General features: G+C 33.4%; 3 protein-coding genes across 3 annotated transcripts; all 3 read right to left on the bottom strand.

Annotated features, from left to right (window-relative positions):
- Nucleotides 1-1,132: 1,132 nt before the first annotated feature.
- On the bottom strand, nt 1,133-3,544 carry LOC137831996 (patellin-4). The gene is made up of 4 exons (XM_068639942.1): nt 2,247-3,544; nt 2,012-2,136; nt 1,772-1,916; nt 1,133-1,572 (listed from the first exon to the last, which is right to left on the bottom strand). The coding sequence occupies exons 1-4, from the start codon at nt 3,174-3,176 to the stop codon at nt 1,315-1,317; spliced, it is 1,458 nt and encodes a 485-aa protein (XP_068496043.1). The 5' UTR covers nt 3,177-3,544; the 3' UTR covers nt 1,133-1,314.
- A 1,111-nt stretch (nt 3,545-4,655) lies between these two features.
- Nucleotides 4,656-15,516, bottom strand: LOC137831994 (twinkle homolog protein, chloroplastic/mitochondrial). The gene is made up of 21 exons (XM_068639940.1): nt 15,086-15,516; nt 14,866-14,996; nt 14,275-14,330; nt 14,114-14,171; nt 13,924-14,025; nt 13,116-13,199; nt 12,590-12,670; nt 11,941-12,006; nt 11,746-11,862; nt 11,553-11,600; nt 11,378-11,463; nt 10,848-10,908; nt 10,247-10,429; nt 9,421-9,552; nt 7,862-7,923; nt 6,868-6,951; nt 6,081-6,212; nt 5,833-5,929; nt 5,622-5,756; nt 5,489-5,556; nt 4,656-5,081 (listed from the first exon to the last, which is right to left on the bottom strand). Exons 1-21 carry the CDS (start codon nt 15,339-15,341, stop codon nt 5,027-5,029), a joined length of 2,094 nt encoding a protein of 697 aa, XP_068496041.1. The 5' UTR covers nt 15,342-15,516; the 3' UTR covers nt 4,656-5,026.
- A 1,955-nt stretch (nt 15,517-17,471) lies between these two features.
- LOC137831993 (uncharacterized) lies at nt 17,472-20,577 on the bottom strand. The gene is made up of 5 exons (XM_068639939.1): nt 20,245-20,577; nt 20,051-20,162; nt 19,129-19,202; nt 18,429-19,037; nt 17,472-17,811 (listed from the first exon to the last, which is right to left on the bottom strand). Exons 1-5 carry the CDS (start codon nt 20,443-20,445, stop codon nt 17,692-17,694), a joined length of 1,116 nt encoding a protein of 371 aa, XP_068496040.1. The 5' UTR covers nt 20,446-20,577; the 3' UTR covers nt 17,472-17,691.
- Nucleotides 20,578-23,822: the final 3,245 nt, after the last annotated feature.

The following is a 23,822-nucleotide window of genomic DNA, read 5'->3' as shown; positions in this document are numbered from 1 at the left end:
TTTTAATTACTAAATGAAAAAATACTAAATATTATTTTTATAGATTAACTTTTTGCTGGATGAATTACATCTGTTATGAAATTTAATTGATTTAATTTTCATAAAGTATATTTGATTTCTCTCATAATTAGCAAAAACAAAATTGATTTCTCACGTAATTTCTTTGAATTTTGAGTAAAACATTAGATTAAATGGACAAAATTCTAACCAGCATGGATGAAATCTACTGATCATATAATTGAAATTAATATATCTAGCCAGTATATCTCTTTTCTATTTTAAAATTAATATATGTCACTAGATAATAAAAAATATTATAAAATATGTCAAACAAATTTTAATAAACTAAAAAAGTTAACTTAATAGAAATGTAACCATTAATACCATTTAAGTTATTATATCTTAACACACTCTTTTGACTTCTACATTTACCTTACAACTAAAAAAATATTATTTCATTATAATATAATATTTTATTAGAAATATCAGTTGTAAAGTAGAAGTTTTTATATGAACAATGATCTTTATATTTTGCTAGTGGTAGTATATATATATTTCGTATGTATCAATCATATGGTGAATTGTGTGTTGTGGAATTTATGTATAATACTATATTTGTTTCCATTAAATAACTGTAGTAAATAATTGCTTGTCGTTCAATTTTTTAAATGATTATATTAGAATAAAAAATTAAGTATTATGCAAAAAAAAAATAGTTAACCTTTAAAGTTTCTAAATAATTCAAATTCTTAATAAATTAATTCTCAATTTTTTCTAAAAAAAACTTTATTAAATTTTAGGTAACTATTACAAACAAAATTAATTCAAAATATTTTTATTTTCATTTAAATAACCTTATTTTTATTAATAATTTTTTTCCTCTCTAATTATCAAACAATTGAATAATATTGATTTTTATTATAAAAAAATACCCCTTTGGGTAAAAGAGCTGTTTTTGTAGAATTTACGAAGCATGTATTAAAAAAAGTTGACTGTCAAAAACTAAAACTGGTATGTTAAAAAAACTGAAAATGACTTTTTTTTTTATTTTGCTATACATAATAAGTGATTAAACATTAGGAAAAGTACGTGTAAATTAAAATATCAATAAAACTAAAAAATGCATAAGCTATAAATTGAAGCAGACACACTCTTAACATTTACATCAAAATATTAGATACATTATTGGCTCAGAAAAAATGAATGAACTTTCAATCAATTTCACTCTTCAGGCAAAAAAAATGAATAAACCAATGAACAACAATGAAAGAATAGCTCAAGATTTTTCAGTCTCTCACACAACTAATCAATTCCTCAGAAGGAGCTGTTGGTGGTAGTCTTGTAACGATACAGTACCCTCTTCTTCTTGTTTGAATTGTTCTCAATAGTGAGGAAAACTTTCCCTGCTTCATTGTTCCTAAAACTGTTCCTAACTGGCCCTTCTTGTGAACCCATTTTCTTTCCTTTTTGAACAATAACTGTGTAAGAACCCTCATCAGTGGGAACAAATTCCTCCTTGTAACTTACCTCCCAACCCAGAACACTCAAATCCCAGCACACACTGTTTCCAACCTGTTGAGATGCAACCAGTAAATGAAAAATAATGATAAATTTTTATGAAGTTCCTTAGGTGCTTTTGGCATTGTTTTCTGACCATAAAGTTTACTTTAAAACTTCAATTCTGATTGTAAACCAAAAGCAAAGCACCTACTTATATGAAATTGTATCAATGTTTTGTCCTTATATTAATACATAAAACTTAAGTTAGTACCTCTAATGCAAGAATCTCAATGGTTGCAGTTGATCCAGCCTTGAGGATGAGTTCTGAAACAGCACCATCTTGGGAAGAGAACTCAGCATCATTTTCCCTCTTGAAACCACCATATTGAACTGGGATCTCCTCGATTGGAATGTACCTTTTGAATACAAAGAATTTAAGATAATTAACGGGATGCTAATGAAATATCCAATGAACAAAATGGTTAATTTAATGGATGGGATAGGAACATACTTGATCAATGTTTCAGTGACCTTGTTAGGACGAGCAACCACAATTTTGCTCTTTGTTCTTTGGGTTAAGAAGGGAGATAAAAGGGCATTGAGAGCATAATACCAGAAAGGAACGTTGATGAAAATCTACAATGAAACAAAATCACATTCATAATCAAATACCTTAAACATAAAAATGACAATTTATTGTGACCAGTGTAGCTTATAAAACAATTCAAAAAGGGAAAAGAACTTACATTTTTTGCCACCATTTCTGGATAATTGTCTTGTAACATTGCAACAGTTTGCTTAGTGGCAACTCTAAGCTCCTTATTTGAAAGACCAGGGGAGTTCTTAAGGTCATTGATTTGAAGCAAAGAAGACACGCCACCCGGCTTCAAATTGAGCTTCTGAATACCCTTCTCCATCATCTGGCACCTCCATCTCAAGAACTCACTGCGCTTCTCCTCAGTCCCAAAAGTCTTCTGATAAAGCTCCTCACTTTCAAATGCACCAAAGACGTTATAGCATACAGGGTGCCCCTCATGATCAACTCCATTCATGTAAGCTGCAGAGGCCAAGTCAGAGGCAAAATCCTCATCCACCAAAGAATCAATATTCGATTCCTTTCTCCACTTAAGGGTCTTCTTCAGCATCTCAAACGCATCACTGACTCTGAATTCCCTAGCCCTCAAAAACTTCAACAGAACCACATCAATACCTTCCGCTCCCTTGCTTGGCAAAAGGGGCACTCCCCAAAGACACACACCCTTCTCCTCAACCTCAACACTTTTCCCCTCCTCCTTCTTCCCTTCAGCTTCGTTCTTCTCTTCGGCCTCTTTTTCAGCAGAAGCCTCCTTTTCAGCAGAAGCCTCCTTCTCAGCAGAAGCCTCCTTCTCTGGGAGGCACTCTTCTTTCTCAAAAAGAGTGCCACCCAAGATAGCTTCCTCAAGCTTTGACTTAAATTCATTCAAAGCCTTCCTTTCAAACTCTTTGAGATCAGAAAGGAAGTTGCTTTCTTCCTTGTAAGAAGAGCTTTTCTCCACCGTTTTGGGCTTTTTTCCATCCAAAGACGATTCCTTTGGTTCCACATTTTCTCCAGCAACCTTCTCCTCTTTCTGGGGCTCAGCAACAGCAACAACCTCAGCTGTTTGGGTCTCCTCTTGAGCCATAACCTCAGCAGTCATGGTTACAATTGAAAACAAAATGAAAACTTGGGAAGACCAAGATTACTTAAAAAGGGTAAATGAAAGATCTATTATTAAGAAAACAAACAGACACCAGGCTTATGCACCAAAATATAGAAACTAAAAACAGGTGTACGAATGTGTATGCTATGTTTAAGATGGTGGGTGAGTTGTGAGGGTAATATATAGTGATTTGAAAGGTTTGAAAAGGGGTTAAGGGCAGCAACGGTCACATAGGTGGATCCAACGCAGAGGAGCCGTTAGGGATTTTCCTTTTCCCGAGAGTTATGCTCCTCTGGAAGCCAGCACATTCAGGCGTGACACCATCACCATTGGCCCCATCAATCACCATCATATTTTTCTTTCTTGCTTTTTGTCCCAGGTTTTTTTTATCCTTTTTATTTTCTTTCTCCAACATACAATGTTTTTTTTGTATATCATTAATTAAACAGAAACAATCATAAACAACACATTTATTAAAGTATTATAAACATCAATAGTATAATCTAATATTAGTTGATGTTATACAAAAAAAATTAGATTAAATTAGACTGATCAATAATGCAGTTCTTGATATTACACATTATTCTTTTCCTGCTATTTAACGTTTATACTAATGTTTCTCTATAGGATTTGCAGTGTAATATTGTTTTAATTAAGATGATAATTTAATAACTTTGTTTTTTTCTCAAAGCAATAATTGAATATTGTTATATAACTAGAAAAGAAATATTTTAAGAAAAGGAAGTATATTTAACTAATAAGATTATGTCCACGCCTACCAAGAGAAGAGTTCCCGTCCGTTGAATAATGTTGAAATGTGGTATCTTATGATTACCAAAATATTTGGTTGTTTGTTTCACTTCGTTTAGCACATCACAAACCACAACATGTGCAAGATTTGGCCATCAATGTCACAGATATGCACTTTATTTTTTTAAGAAAACAACATTTTAACATTTCATTCTGATTTAGTTTACCACATTTATCAAGCTCAGTTTGGAATCTTTCATCCATGTTAGTTTGGGAATTAGTCAACCATCGAAGCTGGAAGGACTTGTTTTTTTCCCTTTTTTTTTCTCTTTTTGGTTTAAAAAAGAAAACACAACATTATTAGATTGTGTATCTGTGTTTAGAATCTTTGCAAAACTATGCCAAATATTCGTCTAGACATCACTTAGTTGTTCAGCCTGGTCTGTGGGATTTTGGACGGTTGGAAATATGTTAAAAAATTGATACATGTATCACATAAATAAAAACTTCTATAAATTAAACTACACTTCAATTTTATAATTTTTTTCTAAAATTGCTTGTATAATACTCGTCCAAACACAGGCTTAATCAGTTTACACATTATCTGCTATCATATTGTATAGAAAGAGGAGTATAGCAAATAACAATTTATAACATCAAGAATTAAAATGAGTGTTTACCTACTAAAGCCAAGTCTAGATAGGAGTTGCAAAATTGTAAACAACCTTGAAGGAAAAAACGACTGGCTGGTTGAATTGACATTCAAGGGGCTCTGACATACAAATCTCTCTATATCGCTATACAAGGATTAAAATGCAGGACTTCAACATGAAATTAAGATGTAATCCTAACACCTATAAAAGGGCAACTATAGGATACTAGATCTTCCAATAATGAATAGCCAAAAATAATGATATCATACAATCAATTTTCTCAACCCATGTTAAGATTCAAGCCAACACTGTTGATCTCGAACTGGCACCCCGATGAATGGCCATGCTTTAGACACGATCCTAGTATCAGATGCTAACTTCATTTTAAGACGTAGTTGTTGTCGACCACTATACAAGACTACTGAAAAATGAATTGTCTCACTGCTATTTCCTTTTATCAGTTGGCTTCTTATCTGTTGGCGTATATTCTCCAGTTACCCTGCCATTTGCCAAAGAAAATGAGTTAACTATGGGGGCTAAAGTTTATGCCAAACAGGAGAAAATTGCTTGCACCCCTCAAACTCCAGTACAAGTCAATGAAGTCATCGGATAACACCTAAATCTCACTATGACTTTACTAGTTTTGATTGGTTCATTTAAGTAAGCACAGTCTGAAGGGTTTGTGAGGATAAAATATTTTGCAGGTGTTCACATAAGAAAACCTGTGAAACTGTACTGTGAGTGATTAGAAAACCTGACTGTAGCCATTATATTCACAACAAGAATGAAGATATCAAGATAAGCTTCATCATAATCCCTGATAAGCTACTCCAATATAATGAAACTATTTATTAAGCAATAGGTGAACGCATTTTAGCACAATAGTCAAGGAAAAAATATATTCACCTATTATACAACAATATGGCTTCACCTATTGTCCCTGCCACCTTGTTCCGTACCTTTCGAACACAAACCTAAGACAAGCTCAAGTTAGTATATTTTATTTAGTTCGGTACCAAAATATGCTGCAATCACTCACCTGTACTTGATCAATAGGTCCAGCTTCAGGATCCCGATTTCGGTGAATAACAATTCCATTGTCACACTTATTTATGAAGTGTGCACTTCCACTTATATCATAGAGATTAGGAGCACCCCCAACCCAATTATGCAGCTACGAAATTAGAAGGAAGAATATCAGAAAGAGTAAAATAACAACAGATGAAACCAAAGCTGTTTTTGTTACCAACCTGCCTAGGATGTGCTACAAACCAAACATGGCATCCATGATGTTGTGCAAAACGTTTGATTAAGGTAAGCATCTGACTCACATATTCTGTTTCAGTCCTGCAAGTTTTTGCAACAACTAGATTAGTCTCAATTAGCCATCCATTATCTAGACAACAATAAAGGCAGCTTGGCAACAGAAAGAATGATTTGTAACACAGCATGTTCTTAGAGAGAGATTTATTTATGATGTATCCTTTAAGAGAATTACTGGTTTGAAGGTCGCTGATGATCGAGCTCATTATAAGGATCAATTACAAGTCCACGCACCCCGTGCCTTAAAACAGCGGCTTTTGCAAGGTCGAGGACCCAACTTATATTTGGAAGGGAGTCATCTTCACACCTAGTATCAACAACCAAGTAGCCCAGCACTAAATTTCATCAGTTTAAGAAATCTAGGTATTAGACTTCTATTCAACAATAACTATTAAATTAAAGAGACTTTGACATAATTCTAATACACATCCAAGATCAAAAGGTTCATGTTAGGATCCTTCGTCATTCATTTCTATGTAAACCATTTCAAATAAATAAGGAGACCTGAAAATTTATGCATCACCATTGGTACCTAACAAGGATTAAACCCTCAGTGTAATCAATTAAAAACTTTATCCTTTTTAATCCTTCAACCAATGCCTTGGGGGTACTGGTTAGCAAGACCCATATAAATTTAGTGGTAAGACTGCAGTAGAAGATTCAGTTATAATAAAAGAGCCAAATGCACTAAAAAAAGTTGCTACTGCCTGCTTCAACATTCATTTAAAAGATTTCAACCTTCATATTTAAAAAAAAAAAATTCAACTGCACCACTAATCATAGCATTGCATCACGTTTCAATTACAGACAACTGCAAAGGAAACCAGTAAACTAAAGCAACTTAACAAATGTATAAAAGAAAACAGCAGTCAAGCTAAAAATGTGAGGAAGAATGTACAAATGATTGAATTTAGTATGCCAAAAGTTACAACTACCAGCTGAGATCCTTGTATTGGACTTACCTTATTAGAGAAAAAGTATCGCTTAACCATAGTTTGCCGCGTTCAAATTCCTCCGCACTCATTTGTTCAACATTTTCACCATAACTAACATTAGATAAACAAGCCAATTAAGATAATCAAATATACATGCATAATAACAATCACAATATAGCAATTAATGAACATTATAATCCAATGGACCAATATAAAGGTCTCCTTAATGAAAGTAAAATTGCAATATTATAAAGCAAAATGCAGAGGATAAAGACAATTATATATCCTTAATGATAAAAGTAATACTGATTCCACTAGTATAATAAAACGTGGTAACACCAAAGTGAAAACGGTATTAATATACTTAGAAATGGAAAAAGTCCCAAGATATTATTGGATGATACCATTGTAATAAATGTCAACTCAGTCATAGAGTACTATATTATCCATAATCCTAACAACTGGTAGTAAAGTATAAAAGTTTCAATTCCATATCCTACCTCAAGTCCCATGCCTTCACATGAACTCAACACATACAAGCAAGATTAATAAATAATTGATATGCTACCTGGTATAAAGTAATGCAAGCCAAGCCATAGTTTTTCTAATTGCGATGAAGGAGTAAAATATGAATATTAATATGATACAGATAAGAAAAAAATTGAAATGATTATAAATCCAGCCCATAACACAGCAGAGGATGCCAGAAAACAGCATCATAAGTTATTATTTGATGCGGAAATAAACACTAATTGATGTTGGAGGACTGGGGTGCAGATCACATGGTTTTTAGCTTTGTAAAAAAGTAGTAAAGGGAGAATAAGGACATTGGAAAAATTTGTTGAAAGGGATCTCATGGTTAATAATATTCTTGAGAATTAATTTTTAATCGAGCCTAACAATGTCATGTAATCCATGTACCTAAACTCACATAGAGGAATAAGGTCATTTTTGTAGTAATAATAAAGAAATAAACAAGGCACCAATAGTATAACTCATAAATAATATATGCAAGGCTCACCGGACATTAAAGAATGGCTTCTTCAAGTGTTTCTCCAAAAGTTTTCGAGCATGTTCTCTGACCTATTGGATAGTCAATAAAAGTCAGAAAAATGCACAAACTTCAAACTGGAATGTAAGAGGCAATTATTTAAAAATAGCACATTGTTGGCATAACAATATGGTACAGCCAGATACATAACAGAAGTATAAGACAAATAAATGACAGATATTTTAACACATCCAACTCATATCCAACCCCAGCAGGAGCTTCAGCAAAAAAAAAATCGACAAAGATTACTAGGAACAGCCACTGAATACTAAAGCTGAAATCCCTATGCAACCACCACTCACTTTTGAAGATATTGTGGGATGACCAGACTATGAAATTAATAAGACAAGTGTTACATCAATTCATCCTCCAAATAAAAAAGTGCTTTTAAAATAAGAAAAATGCAGTTGTAAAAGCTTTCTAATTTGTCCACGTATCTTACATATAGACCACTGCTAAAAGTGATCTACTGCAGACATTTGAGCTTGAGATGTGAACAGAGAACCACTTTACCTTGTACTGACTCTTTTTTAGGAAAAAAAGTGCAACATGCACCCTGGAATCATCCACCTGGTGTCCACCTAGATACTTGGTTAAGTACATGTGTAAACATGGCTAATTTTACTTCACAAGTGGTTAAGAGTAAATGTATATGATTGTAACTATCAATATTACTTATTGAAATGTCTAATAGTGGTTAACTTTATCTCACAAGATTAATAGTATCTTGAGATTATTGATTGTCTCAGTGGTTAACTACATATGGTACAAAGAACTATTTACACGCAGTTAACCACGCATGCAGGGTGGAAGTTGGATGTATGTCAACCACTACTCTTATTTTCAGGGTCAAAGAATGTAGGTGGCATTTAACATACATGACACGAACAAAGAGGCTTTGGTAAGGAGCCACCGTGGATAAGTTTCCATAAGCATATGCGCATGAAATTATTGTGGTTTTGCCTCCAATGGTCCTGTACTAGGTTATACTTCTACTCTGAAGGATTATGTTTTCCCAAACATTTTAACAATTCGTAGTTCATATGAAGTTTTTGACAAAACTGGAGTCAGAAATTTAATCAATGGAGCCATCCCCACCCAATGGAAAAGAGCTTTTGTTTACAGTAAATATGAACAAGTATATTGTTGATTAAAGACAAATATAATAGTTTTATTCACTCAATAATGTTTATGTAATATTGAGCAGCCAGAACAAGTTAAGTAAATCCAAGGTTTGTGAAACACATTGAATTCACTTGCATTCCAACAAATAACTTCCATTACATGTAACAAATAAAGTAAAACCAGAGGGAGAAAGAAAAATAATTCATTTACTTTTCTTATCTTACAAAAATGATCTCCTGAAACAGAAACCAACCATAGAATCACAATAAAAAATAAATACATGTGTAAGCGGAGGTATCATCATATTACACAAATATCTAAACATGATCTACCATTTCATATAGTCACCTAAAAGTTAGCAATAAATATCCTGAACATAGAAAGTCACTAATAAACAATCTAACCTTGTTCTCCATAGAACAAAGTGCAAATTTCCAGCCAGCAAATTCATTAAGGTTGCAAAGAAGTGCATCAATCCACTCACTCTTCCCAGAGTTAGGAACTCCGGTTACTATGGTCAATTCTCCTGGTACAACCTGATAAAAGTAATTTAATATAACAATATCAGGATGTCCAATTCCACACAAAAAAATGTTCTTCGCCAAATATCGTATTTTGGTTAAAAAAAAATTAGATGAAAATGTGCCAAAAACGAGCAAGGAACTAAAGATATGTATTTTACAATTAAATGCTTGATTCATAATCCAATATCCCACTAAATACAAACTCCAAATCATTGTTCTTTATCTAAAATAATGTGACCACAACTCATAACATATTACACCTTTCCTCTGATGCTTAGTGATACATTCAATACATTGAACAATTCGACAAATCCACTTATCGGTCAGAAAACAAATAACAGATAAAACTCAATCCATCAGAATTGTATGAAACAAAATAATACTCTAAATAAATTATATTTCTAAAATAATTGTAATTGAAATTAAATCCAGTGTTTCAATTCCAATTCCAACATCCAAAAAGACCCCAATATCTGGCATGGAAACATTATTAATATCTTGTTATATAATTTAAATTTTAAACTTTTTTCTCTTTATTCCATGGAAATTAATCTAATCATATTAGAACAGCCTGCATACATATTGGCTCCTTATGTTGTTTGATATATTATTATCTGTAATTAAATATGTAAAGTAAACAAAGAAAAAACAAATGTATAAAAAAATGTTTATCACATTTAGAAAATATAGGAATAACCACCCTTACATTGTACAAGTCATTGAGATTACTCCACCCAGTTGAGATACCAGTTTCATATCCTAAGGTTCGATGGTAGTATGCATCAATCTCATCAAAGTAATCTCTGAAGTTAAACAATCCACGTATTGGATATAATTCTGCATTATCAATCACTTCCTTCAGTGCATCAGGGCCCAAATACATGAGAACCTGTGAATAAGGTTGCTACAGTTATCAAAGAGCAGAATTACATACAAACAACTTTAAATGACTCTGCATTACAAGTGACATACACAGAGCAGACATTTGGGAAAATTATGTGTTCAGAAACACATAATAGGAAATAATCCCTTACGTTTCAGAAAGCTTTCCCGGAAAAAAATCATTTCTCTAAAATAAGCTAATCCAAACATGCATGGAAATGAAATCATGCACGCTAGACCAACATGAATAGCATACAGTAGAAAAATGTATAAACATAACCTAAATGGTTCGATGAATCCAAACAGTGGGGAAAAGTTACAAAAGCATTATTTGTTTTCAATATTTAGGGGTTTTATCTTTTAGGGGAGAAAGAGAGGAAGGGTGCAGGTGAAGGGGAACTTGAACATGCAAATTGACATCTGACCTCATTTGCATCTTTGCAATTGTCTGATCTCCCTTTTTTAGGCCACCTGACTCGCCAGCATCTGCCAACCAGTGAGGAGAGAAAGGTTAAAAAAAATGTGAAACAAGCATGAAAAGAGGAAAACAATTCTCCCATTATTTTTTTCAAAATGGAAAATAATATGAATAAACTAAATACATAGAACAGTGAATACAGCCATTTGGTCTTGTCTAATCATAAAGATTTTGAAACAGGAGCAATATCAACATCACAAAAAAGATTTACAGAGACACCATTAATCTTAAAAAGCAATTATTTTGAACAAAATACACAAAAGTAACTCAAATAGCTTACTATAGAGTCTAGCACTTCTTACTTCAAAATTAAACACCCAGATACAATGAATACATGGAACATAAACTAAAATGAAACTACTGACAAAATATTGTTATCATCCTTTAATAGAAATCATAACTTCTTGATATTTTCTCAAATAGATCAATGATTATATAATTTATATATGTAATAAACCAAGACCAAAAGATTCTAACTTTTCTTTCCCAATTCGGCGTGCAAGCTCCTCAGCCAAAGCTTGACCAGGTGGATCCCCATCAGTGGCAAGTATAACCCGGTTTGCCTATCAATATAAACATTGAGAAAACATATAAAGTTTATGAAAATGATATATCTCAACACATTCAAAAGAAATAACGACATGTCACAAACCTTCTTTAGTTCATCTTTACAGTTCCACAGATACTGATACTTTTTGTCCTAGCTTTACAGAAATAGAAATATGACACAGCATTAGATTCTAACATTACACATGCGCCCCTGGTAAAGAATGCCAACTAAGAAGAAATTGAAAAATTACAAACATGCACATACATAATATAGTATCTTGACAATTAAAAAAGACCTGTTCGGGAGGAGGCAAGTCCTTTGAGGACACTGATGGAGGTGCTCCATCAGGAACACTGACACAATTGAAGAAGCCAGCTTCTTCCAATGCCAGCTTGTCCATTTCACCTTCAACCTACATTGTTAAATCAATATGCTAAGCAGAAAGCAAACTTTAACTTTCCATAATTTCTACAGAGAGCAGAATACATACAATGATTATATCACTCTGTCCTACTATGTCATCCAATCCATAAAAGATCTTTTCAGTATTTGCTTCCTGAAATAAAAGGATATTTAGAGGAAAATGGAAAGAAGCAATGTCATAAAATCAGGTAAATAAATATGACCATAGAAACAAAACTTTACGACTGACAAAAAAACATATGTTGGGTTTAAGATAACATGAAAAAATATCTTCCAGCTTAATCCAATTATAAGCTTCCAGTTTTTCAGCTCCTAGCTTATAAGCTTCAGCTAGGTTATAAGCTAGTTTACCAAAAACATTCTATATACATAAATTGAGATGCTATTTGGGTATGCTGCAAATGATAGATGTAACAAAGGGACCTAGTTGGGATCATATGTTACATTGTGATGCTTTTGCATACTCTACTTTAAAAAAAAAGATTGTAAGGCTGTAAGAGTAGGAGCTTAGAGCACATGCCCACAAGTAAAAAGCACCAACACTCATAATCTAAACAAGAATACTTACATGTTCACATTGTTGGTGGGAGAGAAGTTATTTAATTATGCTCACCAAAATATGACCGATGTTTTCCATCACTGTTGTTTTAACTCTTAATACTAATTAATTCTCAGCTTATCAATTTTATCACTCAATCTAAATATGTACAGCATACCTGCCAAAACATCTTGCTGACATCTCGATACTTGCAACTAATAAGTGATCCATTTCGACGATACGTGAAAGCAATCACAATCTACCATACACATGTTACAGAAAAAATTAGAAACAGAAAAATCACTTTTTAAGCATAAGTGTGTAAATAGAACACTACCTACGATAAAAAAAAGTAAATGTTTATTATACACTAGCCTTGGAAATAGTTGAACTCTGAAGGCATCACTTTGCTAAGTAAAATCAATTGCAATCCTTGCCTCATAAAGCAATTTGTAAAACATGTGTTTTCAACGTAATATATTAAATAGAAAATTCAGTCATTTTTAAGACTGCCTTTATAATCAGCTAATAGTAGGTGCACATATACACCAAGGGGCATTTTTCTGGTTAATAAAATTGTAACCAACCTCAGATGTTCACTGGATCCTTCTCTCAACCAAAGAAATCAAACATAAGGAATGTTAATAAAGAGGAACTATCAATGCATGAAAGGTACATATTCACAATTTAGTGGTCAATTGCACCTGATCTTCATATTTTCTCTGCTTCACAGCATTTCTCTCTAGAGTCTCTTTCGAAATCAAACGCTCTGAAAAATATGCAAGCAGCTGAAACAGGGCAAACAAAGTCACATTCACCACATTGAAGGGAAATGAACAAAAAAATCATCAGCAATACAATTGAAAACTATCTAACAAGCATAAAGCAAATAAATAATTAAACATAGATTTTGATTCTAATCTCTAAAGGCTTATTTGTATTTCTGTTTATTGTGAGCAACAGCACACCACTCTGTATTTGTTACTTTCAATCAATATGCATTTAGCTCCAAGCATATCCAGAATAAATAAATCACTAAATGCAGAAATGAGAAAAATCAGAGGAAACAATGGCTCGGCTCCCAGGACATAAAGAATAAATTTATTGAGGGCAGAGTAGTAAAGTACAAACAAAGCTAGTTAAACATTAGCAATCAATTTTAATTGCTTGCCAGAAATCAATACAGTTACAGGATCTATTTATATGCAAAAGAAAGAAGACATTGTAAGTTCCCATGTATAATAAAGATTGGTAGAAATGATTTTGATAGTTTGATTTTGAACCAGTTTATGTTATTGGGAGGGAGGAGTGTCAAACTATATTAACAGCAAAATCTAACATTGGAATGTGTCACTGTAAAATTCATTTTAGATGGTAAACAAACACTTACCCGACATTCACCAAGCAATAGAGGACACAATTTTGTCATGAGCAATATCTGCCCCTCTATTATGGCACATCCAAAATTCATAAAGTGCAGATCAAAATTAGGTTAAGGTTGAATTTAATGACCTCATCGCAAAGTGGCTCTAGTTGTAATTCCTCCTCCGTAATCTCTCTTTTCTTATTAACCGGGATTACTTTACTTGCTGCAGATCTGCCTCCAGCAAAGGCCTACAACAGAAGGTAGAAAATTAACCAAATACCACATCTGCCTGTGTTAATCAAGACCTGACCTGCTTGAAAATGAAAAATATCTAACCTGTGTGTTGCCTTTCCATCCACACTTTCCACGAAAACACACCCATGCAGCAGATCCCCTAAAACTCAAAAATATTCAAAACTAAAACAAAGTATATATACAATCTACTAAGATAAGAGATCAGAAAAGTTTACGGAAAAAAAAAATGATAAATACCATACCCATCTGGTGCAATGTAAAGAGATAGGCTCCTTTCTGCACGTTCGCCACCTTGGCACTAACAAAAAAAAATACTAAATAAGACACACATATAACACTTGATGCAAAAAAAATGTTCAAATCCTATTGATACGTATAAAATGGGATCCATGTAAAGAGAATGAACTATTCTGACTACAGAGTTCCACTTTCCCAGAGAAAATGGAAAATAAGAAATACAAACAAGTTAAATAAATGCATTGGCTTGAAGTACATAGCAAACACTCCTCAATTCACTATTTTTGAGGATTCTCATTCGTCACACTGTTATCTCCTCCCTCAACTGAAACTAACGTTGCCCCTTCAAATAATCACTTTATGCCAAACAAACAAACAAAAAATCTACACAACTTCACACCTTAAACAAACATGACTAATAACAAAGACCCAAATTTTCATGCATCAAGTGAAACAGCAATTTGGGGACAATGACAAATGTCTAACAAAACTGCAAAACTTTCCAAAAGCATCAAAACACCACAGTTGACAAGTCATATTTAAAAAACCTTCTACTGTTCAAAACGCATTCAACTTTGAAGAAAAGTAGGAGACACCTCTGGACAGAGCAGGTGATTGTACTGCCCCGGCACACATATTCCAGTTTCCATCCCAACAGCTTCCAACCTCTTCTTTAAAATATTGAACTGCAACTCCACACTCTTCGCCCCGGGGCTCTCCAATTGAACTTCAGAAAACCAAACCAAAAACACAAAAGTTAGCAACTTGAAACACATTTAAGTCTGGTCTGTCCCCCGCGTAAAAAGGGCACCTCACCCGGTCTAGGGATACTGGCATGGGAGGCACCGTGGTAGCCGTTGGTTCTGAGAGGCGATGGAGAGTTTCTTGAAGTGGGTTTGGAACAGAACACGGTGAAAAAGGGTCTATGAGGGAGAAAACGGTGTCGTTGATAGAAATGAGTGGTTTTGAGGGTCGGGAATGGATGAGCGTGGAAGAGGGTTTGAGGCGTCATGGTAGTGAGTTTTGAAGAGAAAAAGAAGGGACGTAGAGTGTGGGGATACCGAAGGCGCATGCTTCTTGTTATCTTTGTTGCAGAGAGTGTTTGTTCAGTGTGTTTTCTTTAACAGGGTTCCATGTCTGTGTGAAAGAGAGCGTGGAAGTGGCAGAGAGGGTTTTGGTTTTAAGGTTTTGAAGTCTGAAGAAGAGAATGCGCGTCAAATCATTTCTTGCTTAGGGTACTAATGAATGAGTATTCAGTTTAAACCAGATAATTTTATACTGTCAAAATTTACTTCATTTGCACTAAATCTTTTATACTATTTTATAATTAATTATTGGTTATTTCATATGGATAAGTTTTGGTTTATAATAATGTTTTTTTTTTATCAGAGTGAGGTAGAATGAGTAAACATATTTAAATATTAACTAGCTATCGTTGTTGTTTTGTGTAGCTATATTTTGAAATAATTTTAGATGAATTGAATTGAAAAGTAAATAAAAAAATCTTTTTTTATAAAAAATTTATCGATATATTTTTTTAATATTCAACACTCTCTAAACATTATGACATTTAAATCTTTTTTACATGATTACTTCAGTAAGTGTGCTCTTGTATATATGGGAACTTTTTTTATTTTCAGAAGAATAATAGTTAACTTATATTAAACTAATCAACACATTAGAACGACTGTGAAAGAAAATTTCAAAATATAAGTCTACTAATATTTTAATTTGTGTATTGCAACAAATAAATAGTTATAGTTCATGATTGATAAGTATTTTTCAAGTCCATATTTATATTATAATTAAAACTCACTAATCTCTTATTCTGTGGTGTTAAACATTAGTTGAGTTGAGTTCAACTGTAAATAAAAAAAACATAATTTATTATGATTTTTAAGTAATTTAGAGTTGTGGATAAAAAAGAAATATTTTTTTTTAAAAAGTATCAAATATATTAATACGCTATTTTATCGGAAAAAAAATGTTTGGGATATTTCAACCAAAATCCAAACACATATTTTATCGTATTATAAGAAAATTGGAAAAAGATAAATCTAATGGTAGATTATAATGACTCACCATACATTATTTTGTATTGATGATGTTCTTAAATACTAGTCCCTTGAAGACAAAAGAAAATGTGTAAAATTCCAAATGTTAACACACACCTTAAAAAAAAGCATTCCTCGTATTTATTGGCTAATAATGTTTATGAACTCAATATAAATAATTTTATTATACAACTAATTTAGAAAAAAAATGCTAATAGCATATTCTACTTTACATCTTTTTTAACTATTTATTGTTAGTTAAGATTTTATTGCAAAGTAAAAATTTATGAGGCTCGGATACTCATCTTAAATAATGTGTCCGACACTTGTAGGACACATATCGATGAAGTGTCTAATTAAAAAAATTTGTTTAATTTTCAATAATTTTAGCACATTTTTAATACAATTTAAAAAATATTAATTTTCTAAAAACTCAAACTTATAGTATTAATTTTTATTGTAATTATAAAAATAATCATAAAAAATTTTATACTAAAAAAAATCTAAAACATACACATAGATATTATAGACATATATAAAGCTACATAGGTCAAAATTCATAAACGTTTATACTGAATTCCCGTTAATAATTAAGTATATTAAAAAAACATGTTCCTAATATTTTATCAGAACAAAATTAAAACAATGTAAAATATCTATATGTAGCTAGACAATATTAAAACTTAAATAATTTTTTATTCTTCTTAAATTTGCCAAATTTGTATGTAGTTTAGGCATTTTTTTATTGATTTTTAACGTTTTGTTTATTAATATCACATGATAGTATCTTTATTAAGTGACATGTTGCTATGCCAGATGGATATGCACATTCTTTTATTTTTGTCTCTAAAATTTTCTTACATTTGTTTTTGGTTTCTTATAATTTTTATATTATTTTGATCCTTATAAATTTTCTATTTATATTTTAGTATTTTTTTATTAACATTTTTATTTCATAAAAGTTCCGTTAAGTTATTTTCCTACAGTAAAAACTTATAACTGCTGTTTCTTATGAGACATGCACTAGGCGCTTGACAGTGAAACTCAAAAAAATCCTATATCAAAAAGGACAAAACGAACATTCATGTATATTGAATAATCTCTTAATAAACATTTTTTATTTAGTAATAAATAATTAAATCACTTACTTAAATTAACATTATTAAAATCAACTTCATTAGAATGAGAACAAAGATTAACGAAGCTAAAGGCTGTTTTACATATAATTTACCTGGAATATCTATATTCCAAAGTTACACAGAATGTTTAATTAAAAGCTCATACATGATACACAGTTTACATCAAGAGCGTATAATAATACAAAAGGCCATATACAAAGACTAACACATCTCCGAGAGGAGTCATCTGTCATCTCTGACGCTCACTGAGGACCTTCAGTTTTGGAACCTTGAAGCTGGAAGTGAATAGCTTCGGAATCTCTAAGGTGGGAATAACTGGAGGCTCTTTCCTCTTTGTGCTTTTTTTCCCCTGGACAATAACATTCAGGAAGTGAAAACATGTAAAAAACAATAAGGAATGCATTTTTTTTCTCAAAAATTTCCATTTTTAAAACCTTGTATAAATCTAAAACTATTGTTCAACATGACACAGGAAGTACACCAAAAAGTAATACTGGAGAATACCACCGACACCACTACAACAAGACATAATGATGCTTTGTAAATCTAAACACAGCCAATATACAGCTCAATGAGCAATAAATGTGCTAAACTGCCTGTATGATATCACGTAGGCAAGTTGTTATGGAGAACATGAATTTGCAGATGTTGGAAATGGAATGCAAATAAAGCAGAAGACAGTATGTTTGTAGACAATAAAATACAAAGCTTGGGAGGGGGAACTCATGCAGTGGAATAATACACATTTCTATTGAAATGAATACATAGTTCAAGCATTTGTACTTTGGAAGCAGGCTGCACTTCAATACAACCATGTTCATGAACACAGTACTGAGTTCTATAAGAGAAAGCCAATCCAGAATAAGCCAATCCAGAATAACCAGCAAAGTGCAAAAATGATAAATGCCGACAAAATTAACAAGAGTATATTGGAAGAGAAGCAATTAGAAAAAGAACGTGTCATACCCTTCCAGAAGATATTGCAGCTGGTTGATCGGGTGTAAATATTTCCTTCTTCACAATCATACTTCTACTCTTGTTGCTCTTACCAATTCCCGAACCAGATGCTTTATTTCCATCGGAGCAATGATTTAAAACAGTTGTATGGTTGTTCCTGAATTTTCTTAAAGATTCCAACTCCGCTGAGAGTCCACATATTTCATTGTTTAATCTTTTTGTCTCAGTCTCCATCTCATCCATTTTACTTTCTAATTCGCAAATTTTGACATCTTTTTCATAATTTTCAGACTGTAGCTGCTCCATGCCGGAAACAAGTACCTTTATCTTTTCATTTGCCTTTTCTACTTCAGCTTGTTTAGTCTTTAATTTAGCAGTATAATCATTCTCCATTATATTATATTGATTCCACACAAATTTCTTTTCCGCCAAGAGTTCAGACACCTCCGAATATTTTTCTAAAGAAAGCTTATCATATTCACCTTTTAAGCTACTCAATTCATTCGCGATTTCGCAGGAATGGTTCTCTTTTTCTGCAGTATTCCAAATGGACTTGTTCCCTCTATCTGTGGTTCCTTTTTTCTTCTTGTCAGTATTCTTAGATGCTGTTCCTTGGTCCTGTTATAAAGTGACTGTTCAGCATAATGTAATACATAAGAAATATCAGAAAACCCAACAAATATACAAGGCTGACTGACAGATTACATACTTCTCTAACAGAGGATTTACGAGAAAGAATTTCAAACCATGCTTTCAAATCCCCCAACTCATCCTCTGTATGCTCTGTAATTAAAAGATAAACGAATGCAGTTAGAACAATGTCAAATAAAAATTTCAAACTCCTATTATTTCAACAATTGACAAACTTCCCTTGAGTTGAACAAATCGAAGATATTAATAATTTAAAGCATCTCTTAACCAGAGAATGTATAGAAAACTTCTCTTTTGCATGCAAAGAGTGAAGAAACATCCAGGAGCAGGAACTTTCATAATGAATAAGCCAATCTGGTATTTAACCTTACATTCATGTATCATGTAAAGTTATTTACATTTGGGAAATGAAAATGATCACAATCATGTTACATCCAGGACCATCCCAAGATTGACATTATAAATGCACCTGGTAAGCCATTTCTTCTAATCTCAGATCACATAAACTTGTTCACATTCAAAAACTTATTAATTTAACTCTGCCCCTATGCAAATAATTCCAGTCTGAGGTCAAAGTAAATGCATGTGTAGGTTTCCGCAGTATTTGTTTTGGATTATCTTTCAAATGCAATGCCTCAAGAGAGACCTTTTTACCCCGCCCACCCCCCCAAAAAAAGAGACTATTTTCCCATAGTAATCATATAAAAAAGAGACCTTTTGTCCCCCAAAACTCAACTCAGGTACTTCAAATAACAAAAAATCTGACCATGTCAAGAAACTGCCCATAACAAAATAGTTCTCTCCACTCTCAATTCTTCATAAAAACAACAAAACCAACTTTTTGCTCCTTGAAAGCAAAACATTAAGGAATAAAACAACAAAATAAAAACTTAACTCCAAGAACCAAAATCAAACACCTCTTCCCTAAGAACAGCACAAAATAAAAACTTCTAACAAGAAATCAAAGAAAATTCACTGACCTAAAATCCATTTTAATATAGCAGCCTCTCTGTGCTTCAAACCCATCGCCAAATCCGCTTTCGCTTCTTCCAGAGACCGGTTTTTCTCCTCAACGGCCAAAATCCCGTTCAACTAAACAAAAGTGGCAATTAAAACACATAAAAAAGTATTTTTTTAAAAAAATTTAACGGAGCCCAAAAAAAACACTATTTACCTGAGAAATTTGATCCTTGTGAAAGCGAACATCGGAGATCCACCCTTCGTTTTGCATCCGAAGACGATCTTCGAGAAACTTGTGGCGGCTCGCGAACGATTGAAGCTGGTTCTGCTGGTTGTGCACCAACTGAACCAGAGATTTGAAGATATTGCTCCAATTTCGGCGGTCAGTAGATTCTGGTTTTCTGAATTTCTGCATCGTGAAATTCAGAAAAAAAAAAAAAAGTTTGAATTTGGTAGAGGAAGTGAAAGAGAACAACGGTCGATTTTTTGCGCTCGTTAGAAGGAGTCGAAGACAGTGATTTCAAAAACTTCGATGAGTTTTAAGATTGCGACTTTGATTTTAAAAATATTGGGCCAATGGCTTTACCCGACCCAATAAGTAGTTCCTTACCCAAAGGTAGGTGGGCCCGTATTCGGAGCAAGATTGGGCCAATTTTTTTTTAAAATGGCTTAAATTATGTATAAAATTTTGGCAATTGCTTCCTGCACCCGATCAATTGTGATTGGCACCCGACACATTTTTTAAAATCCTAAAATGCCCTTGTCTTCTTCATTTATGAAAACATTGAATGGTGAGGAAGAAGAAGTTCATGAATGTGTGAAGCTTTGGTTTGAGCTGCAAAAGAGAAGGTTGTGCTTCGTTCATTGTTGCTAAGTTGAGTGTAAGCTTCGTTTGGCAAGTTAATGAGGTAAGTAATCCATTTTCGTTCGTTTTTGGTTATTTTCTCGAGCTCAGCTGGTCCCAGATATCGGAATCCGGAATTCAAATTTTCTGCCTACGGATATTAATATCCGGAAGTCAAAATTTTCTATACGGATAATAATATCCGGAACTAGGATTTGCCTACGGACGCTGATATCCGTATTTCATATTTGCCTTACGGATGAAAATATCTGGAACTAGTATTTGCCTTACGGATGCAAATATCCGTAGTTCATAATATTGCCTTACGGATATATATATCCGGAAGTTAACTGTTGATATTTTTTTGGTTATGGATTAATTTATCCGGAAGTGAAGTGTTCATTTTTTTCATCAACCGAATGGATACAACAGAGTCATACATGGGAGTTTTAGGGGAGATTGATGTGTGGGATGGATTAGATGATGTTGATCTGGAGCAGTCAACAAGTTATAACGCATTAGATAATGAACACAGGGCACATGAATGTAGTGAGGCATTTTCTACAAATGAGGTATGGTCAATGTTGGGTTGTGAATGTTTTTTATATGAATTATTTTTAAATTTGGCATGATGATCAAGATGTTCTTTTAAATTTTTAAGAATGTTATTGTAGGTATTTCGTGATCGAGATGAGCTGTTAGATTGGGCGAGAAGTGTTGGCTATAGTTATGGGTTTGTCATTGTTATATTAAGGTCAGATACATGGACGGGCCAACGAGGAAGGATGACCTATGTATTGTTAGGTTGTGAGAGAGGAGGTAAATACAAACGGTATAAAAAAGAAGTAGATGTCAGTCAAACTGGAAGTAGGAAGTGTGAGTGTCCTTTCAGATTGCGAGGCAAACCAGTCAAAGGTGGTCAAGGGTGGAAGGTTGAATTAATTTGTGGTTCTCACAATCATGACTTGGCAGAGACAATGGTGGGTCATCCCTATGCTGGAAGGTTAAGTATAGAGGAAAATGTTATGGTTGAGGATATGAGTAAAACTGCGGCGAAGCCAAGAAATATTTTACTAACCATGAAAGAGAGAAATGAGAAGAATGTGACAACGATTAAGCAGGTTTATAATACAATCACTGTTCACCGAAGATCACAACGAGGTCACAGAATAGAGCGAGACAGGTACGTGCATTGGTGTAGGTGTGATGAGGTCTCTAATATTGTGCAAGATATATTTTGGACACACCCAGATTCAATAAAATTGGTGAACTCATTTAACATTGTCATATTAATGGATAGTACGAACAAGACGAACAAGTATAGGATGCCGTTACTTGAGGTTGTTGGGATTACGTCTACAGGTTTGACTTTCTCCGTTGCATTTTGTTTACTAGCAGCAGAAAAGGAAAATAATTTTTTTTGGGCCCTTGACAGACTTAAAGGGTTGTTTTTAAGAGTTGATTCATGCCCTAGGGTGGTGGTATGTGATAGAGATGTTGCCTTAATGAATGCAATTAGAATGGTGTTTCCTGAAGCTTATAATTTGCTATGTCGGTTTCACATTGATAAAAATGTGAAAGCAAAATGTAAAATGTTGGTGCATCCAAGAGAGGCATGGGATCAAGTAATGGAAGTGTGGGGATCTGTTGTGGATTGTGATATTGTTGAGGCCTTTGAAGATCGTGTCAATGCTCTTCGAGTTGTCTGTTCTCCATGGCCTATATTTGTTGATTATGTGATGGATACATGGTTACGTCCACATAAAGAAAAATTTGTCAAGGCATGGATAGATAAGGTGATGCACTTAGGAAACACAACAAGTAACAGAGTTGAGGCGGCACACTGGAGCCTAAAGAGAGTTCTTCAAAATTCGATGGGGGATTTATGTTTCTGCTGGGATTCCATCAATAAGATGATTATTTTACAACATAATGCAATCAAAGATTCATTCCAAAAGAGTTTGCATGTGGTTGGACATCGGTTCAAGGTTACAGCTTACAAAAAATTGTTAGGTTTTGTGTCTAAATATGCTTTGAACCTTATTTTAGAAGAACTTGATAGGGTTAAATCAGTGGGGTTTGATAAAAGTAGGTGTGGATGTAGTCTTACATGTACTCATGGTCTTCCTTGTGCGTGTCAATTGGCTTCATTTGGTGTTGGTAGCATACCACTTAAATCAGTACATGTGATGTGGACTCGTTTAAGTTTTGAAGACATTGCTACTGAACAATCTTCATCTGAGTTGTCAATTGATAAAGAGTTTGAGGTCATCGCGAAGCGGTTTAAAGAGTTGGATGTTGCAGGTAAGGTTAACATCAAGAGTAAATTGCAGGATATTGCCTTTCCAGAGAAAACATCTATTTACGCACCAGATCATAAGGTGAAAACAAAAGGTGCTGTAAAGATGTCTCGTCCTACCAAATTCATGAGATCAACTAAGCGAATCCCTTCTTATTTTGAACATGTGGATTTCTTACACTCACAACATGATAGTTGTGCAAGCAAAAAATCTAATGAAGAAAGCTTACCAGAAATTGTACCAGCAAAATGTATTCCTTTCCTTGATCAGTTCCCTGTAGGGTATCATCCATATATTGTTGATGTTGTTGACGTTAGGGCTGATGGCCATTGTGGCTACCGTGCTGTTGCTGCCCAATTGGGAATGGGAGAGGAGTCATGGGTTGTTGTTCGAATGAATTTGTTAAAAGAACTAAGTGAATGAAGACAAGAATATGTTCAACTCTTTGGTGGTGATGATAGATATGAATACTTGAAGAAGTCACTTCTAGTGGAACACATGTCTATGGTACCAACCACTAAAACCATTTCATTTTTACATTGCATTTCTTTATTTAACTTTGTTTGTCAATTGTACTTGCAGGCAGGAACAAATAAGTGGATGACAATTCCAGACATGGGATATGTTATTGCAAATCGGTATAATGTC

The sequence above is a fragment of the Phaseolus vulgaris genome, chromosome 6 (genome assembly GCF_000499845.2).
Source record: "Phaseolus vulgaris cultivar G19833 chromosome 6, P. vulgaris v2.0, whole genome shotgun sequence".
Lineage (NCBI taxonomy): Eukaryota > Viridiplantae > Streptophyta > Magnoliopsida > Fabales > Fabaceae > Phaseolus > Phaseolus vulgaris.
Note: the sequence above shows the minus strand (reverse complement) of the source record. Positions and strands in the feature narration are given on the sequence as shown.

Excerpts from the sequence above, each read along its gene's own strand:
- LOC137831996 (XM_068639942.1), bottom strand. The coding sequence starts at position 3,176 with ATGACTGCTGAGGTTATGGCTCAAGAGGAGACCCAAACAGCTGAGGTT. Across the intron at positions 1,917-2,011 it reads GTCACTGAAACATTGATCAA|GTACATTCCAATCGAGGAGA; the intron begins GTATGTTCCTAT and ends TGTATTCAAAAG. Across the intron at positions 1,573-1,771 it reads TTGAGATTCTTGCATTAGAG|GTTGGAAACAGTGTGTGCTG; the intron begins GTACTAACTTAA and ends GCATCTCAACAG.
- LOC137831994 (XM_068639940.1), bottom strand. The coding sequence starts at position 15,341 with ATGCGCCTTCGGTATCCCCACACTCTACGTCCCTTCTTTTTCTCTTCA. Across the intron at positions 12,671-13,115 it reads AGAGAAAATATGAAGATCAG|ATTGTGATTGCTTTCACGTA; the intron begins GTGCAATTGACC and ends TGTGTATGGTAG. Across the intron at positions 5,930-6,080 it reads CATCAGCGACCTTCAAACCA|GACTGAAACAGAATATGTGA; the intron begins GTAATTCTCTTA and ends AAAAACTTGCAG.
- LOC137831993 (XM_068639939.1), bottom strand. The coding sequence starts at position 20,445 with ATGCAGAAATTCAGAAAACCAGAATCTACTGACCGCCGAAATTGGAGC. Across the intron at positions 19,038-19,128 it reads GTAAATCCTCTGTTAGAGAA|GACCAAGGAACAGCATCTAA; the intron begins GTATGTAATCTG and ends ACTTTATAACAG. Across the intron at positions 17,812-18,428 it reads CTGCAATATCTTCTGGAAGG|GGGAAAAAAAGCACAAAGAG; the intron begins GTATGACACGTT and ends GTTATTGTCCAG.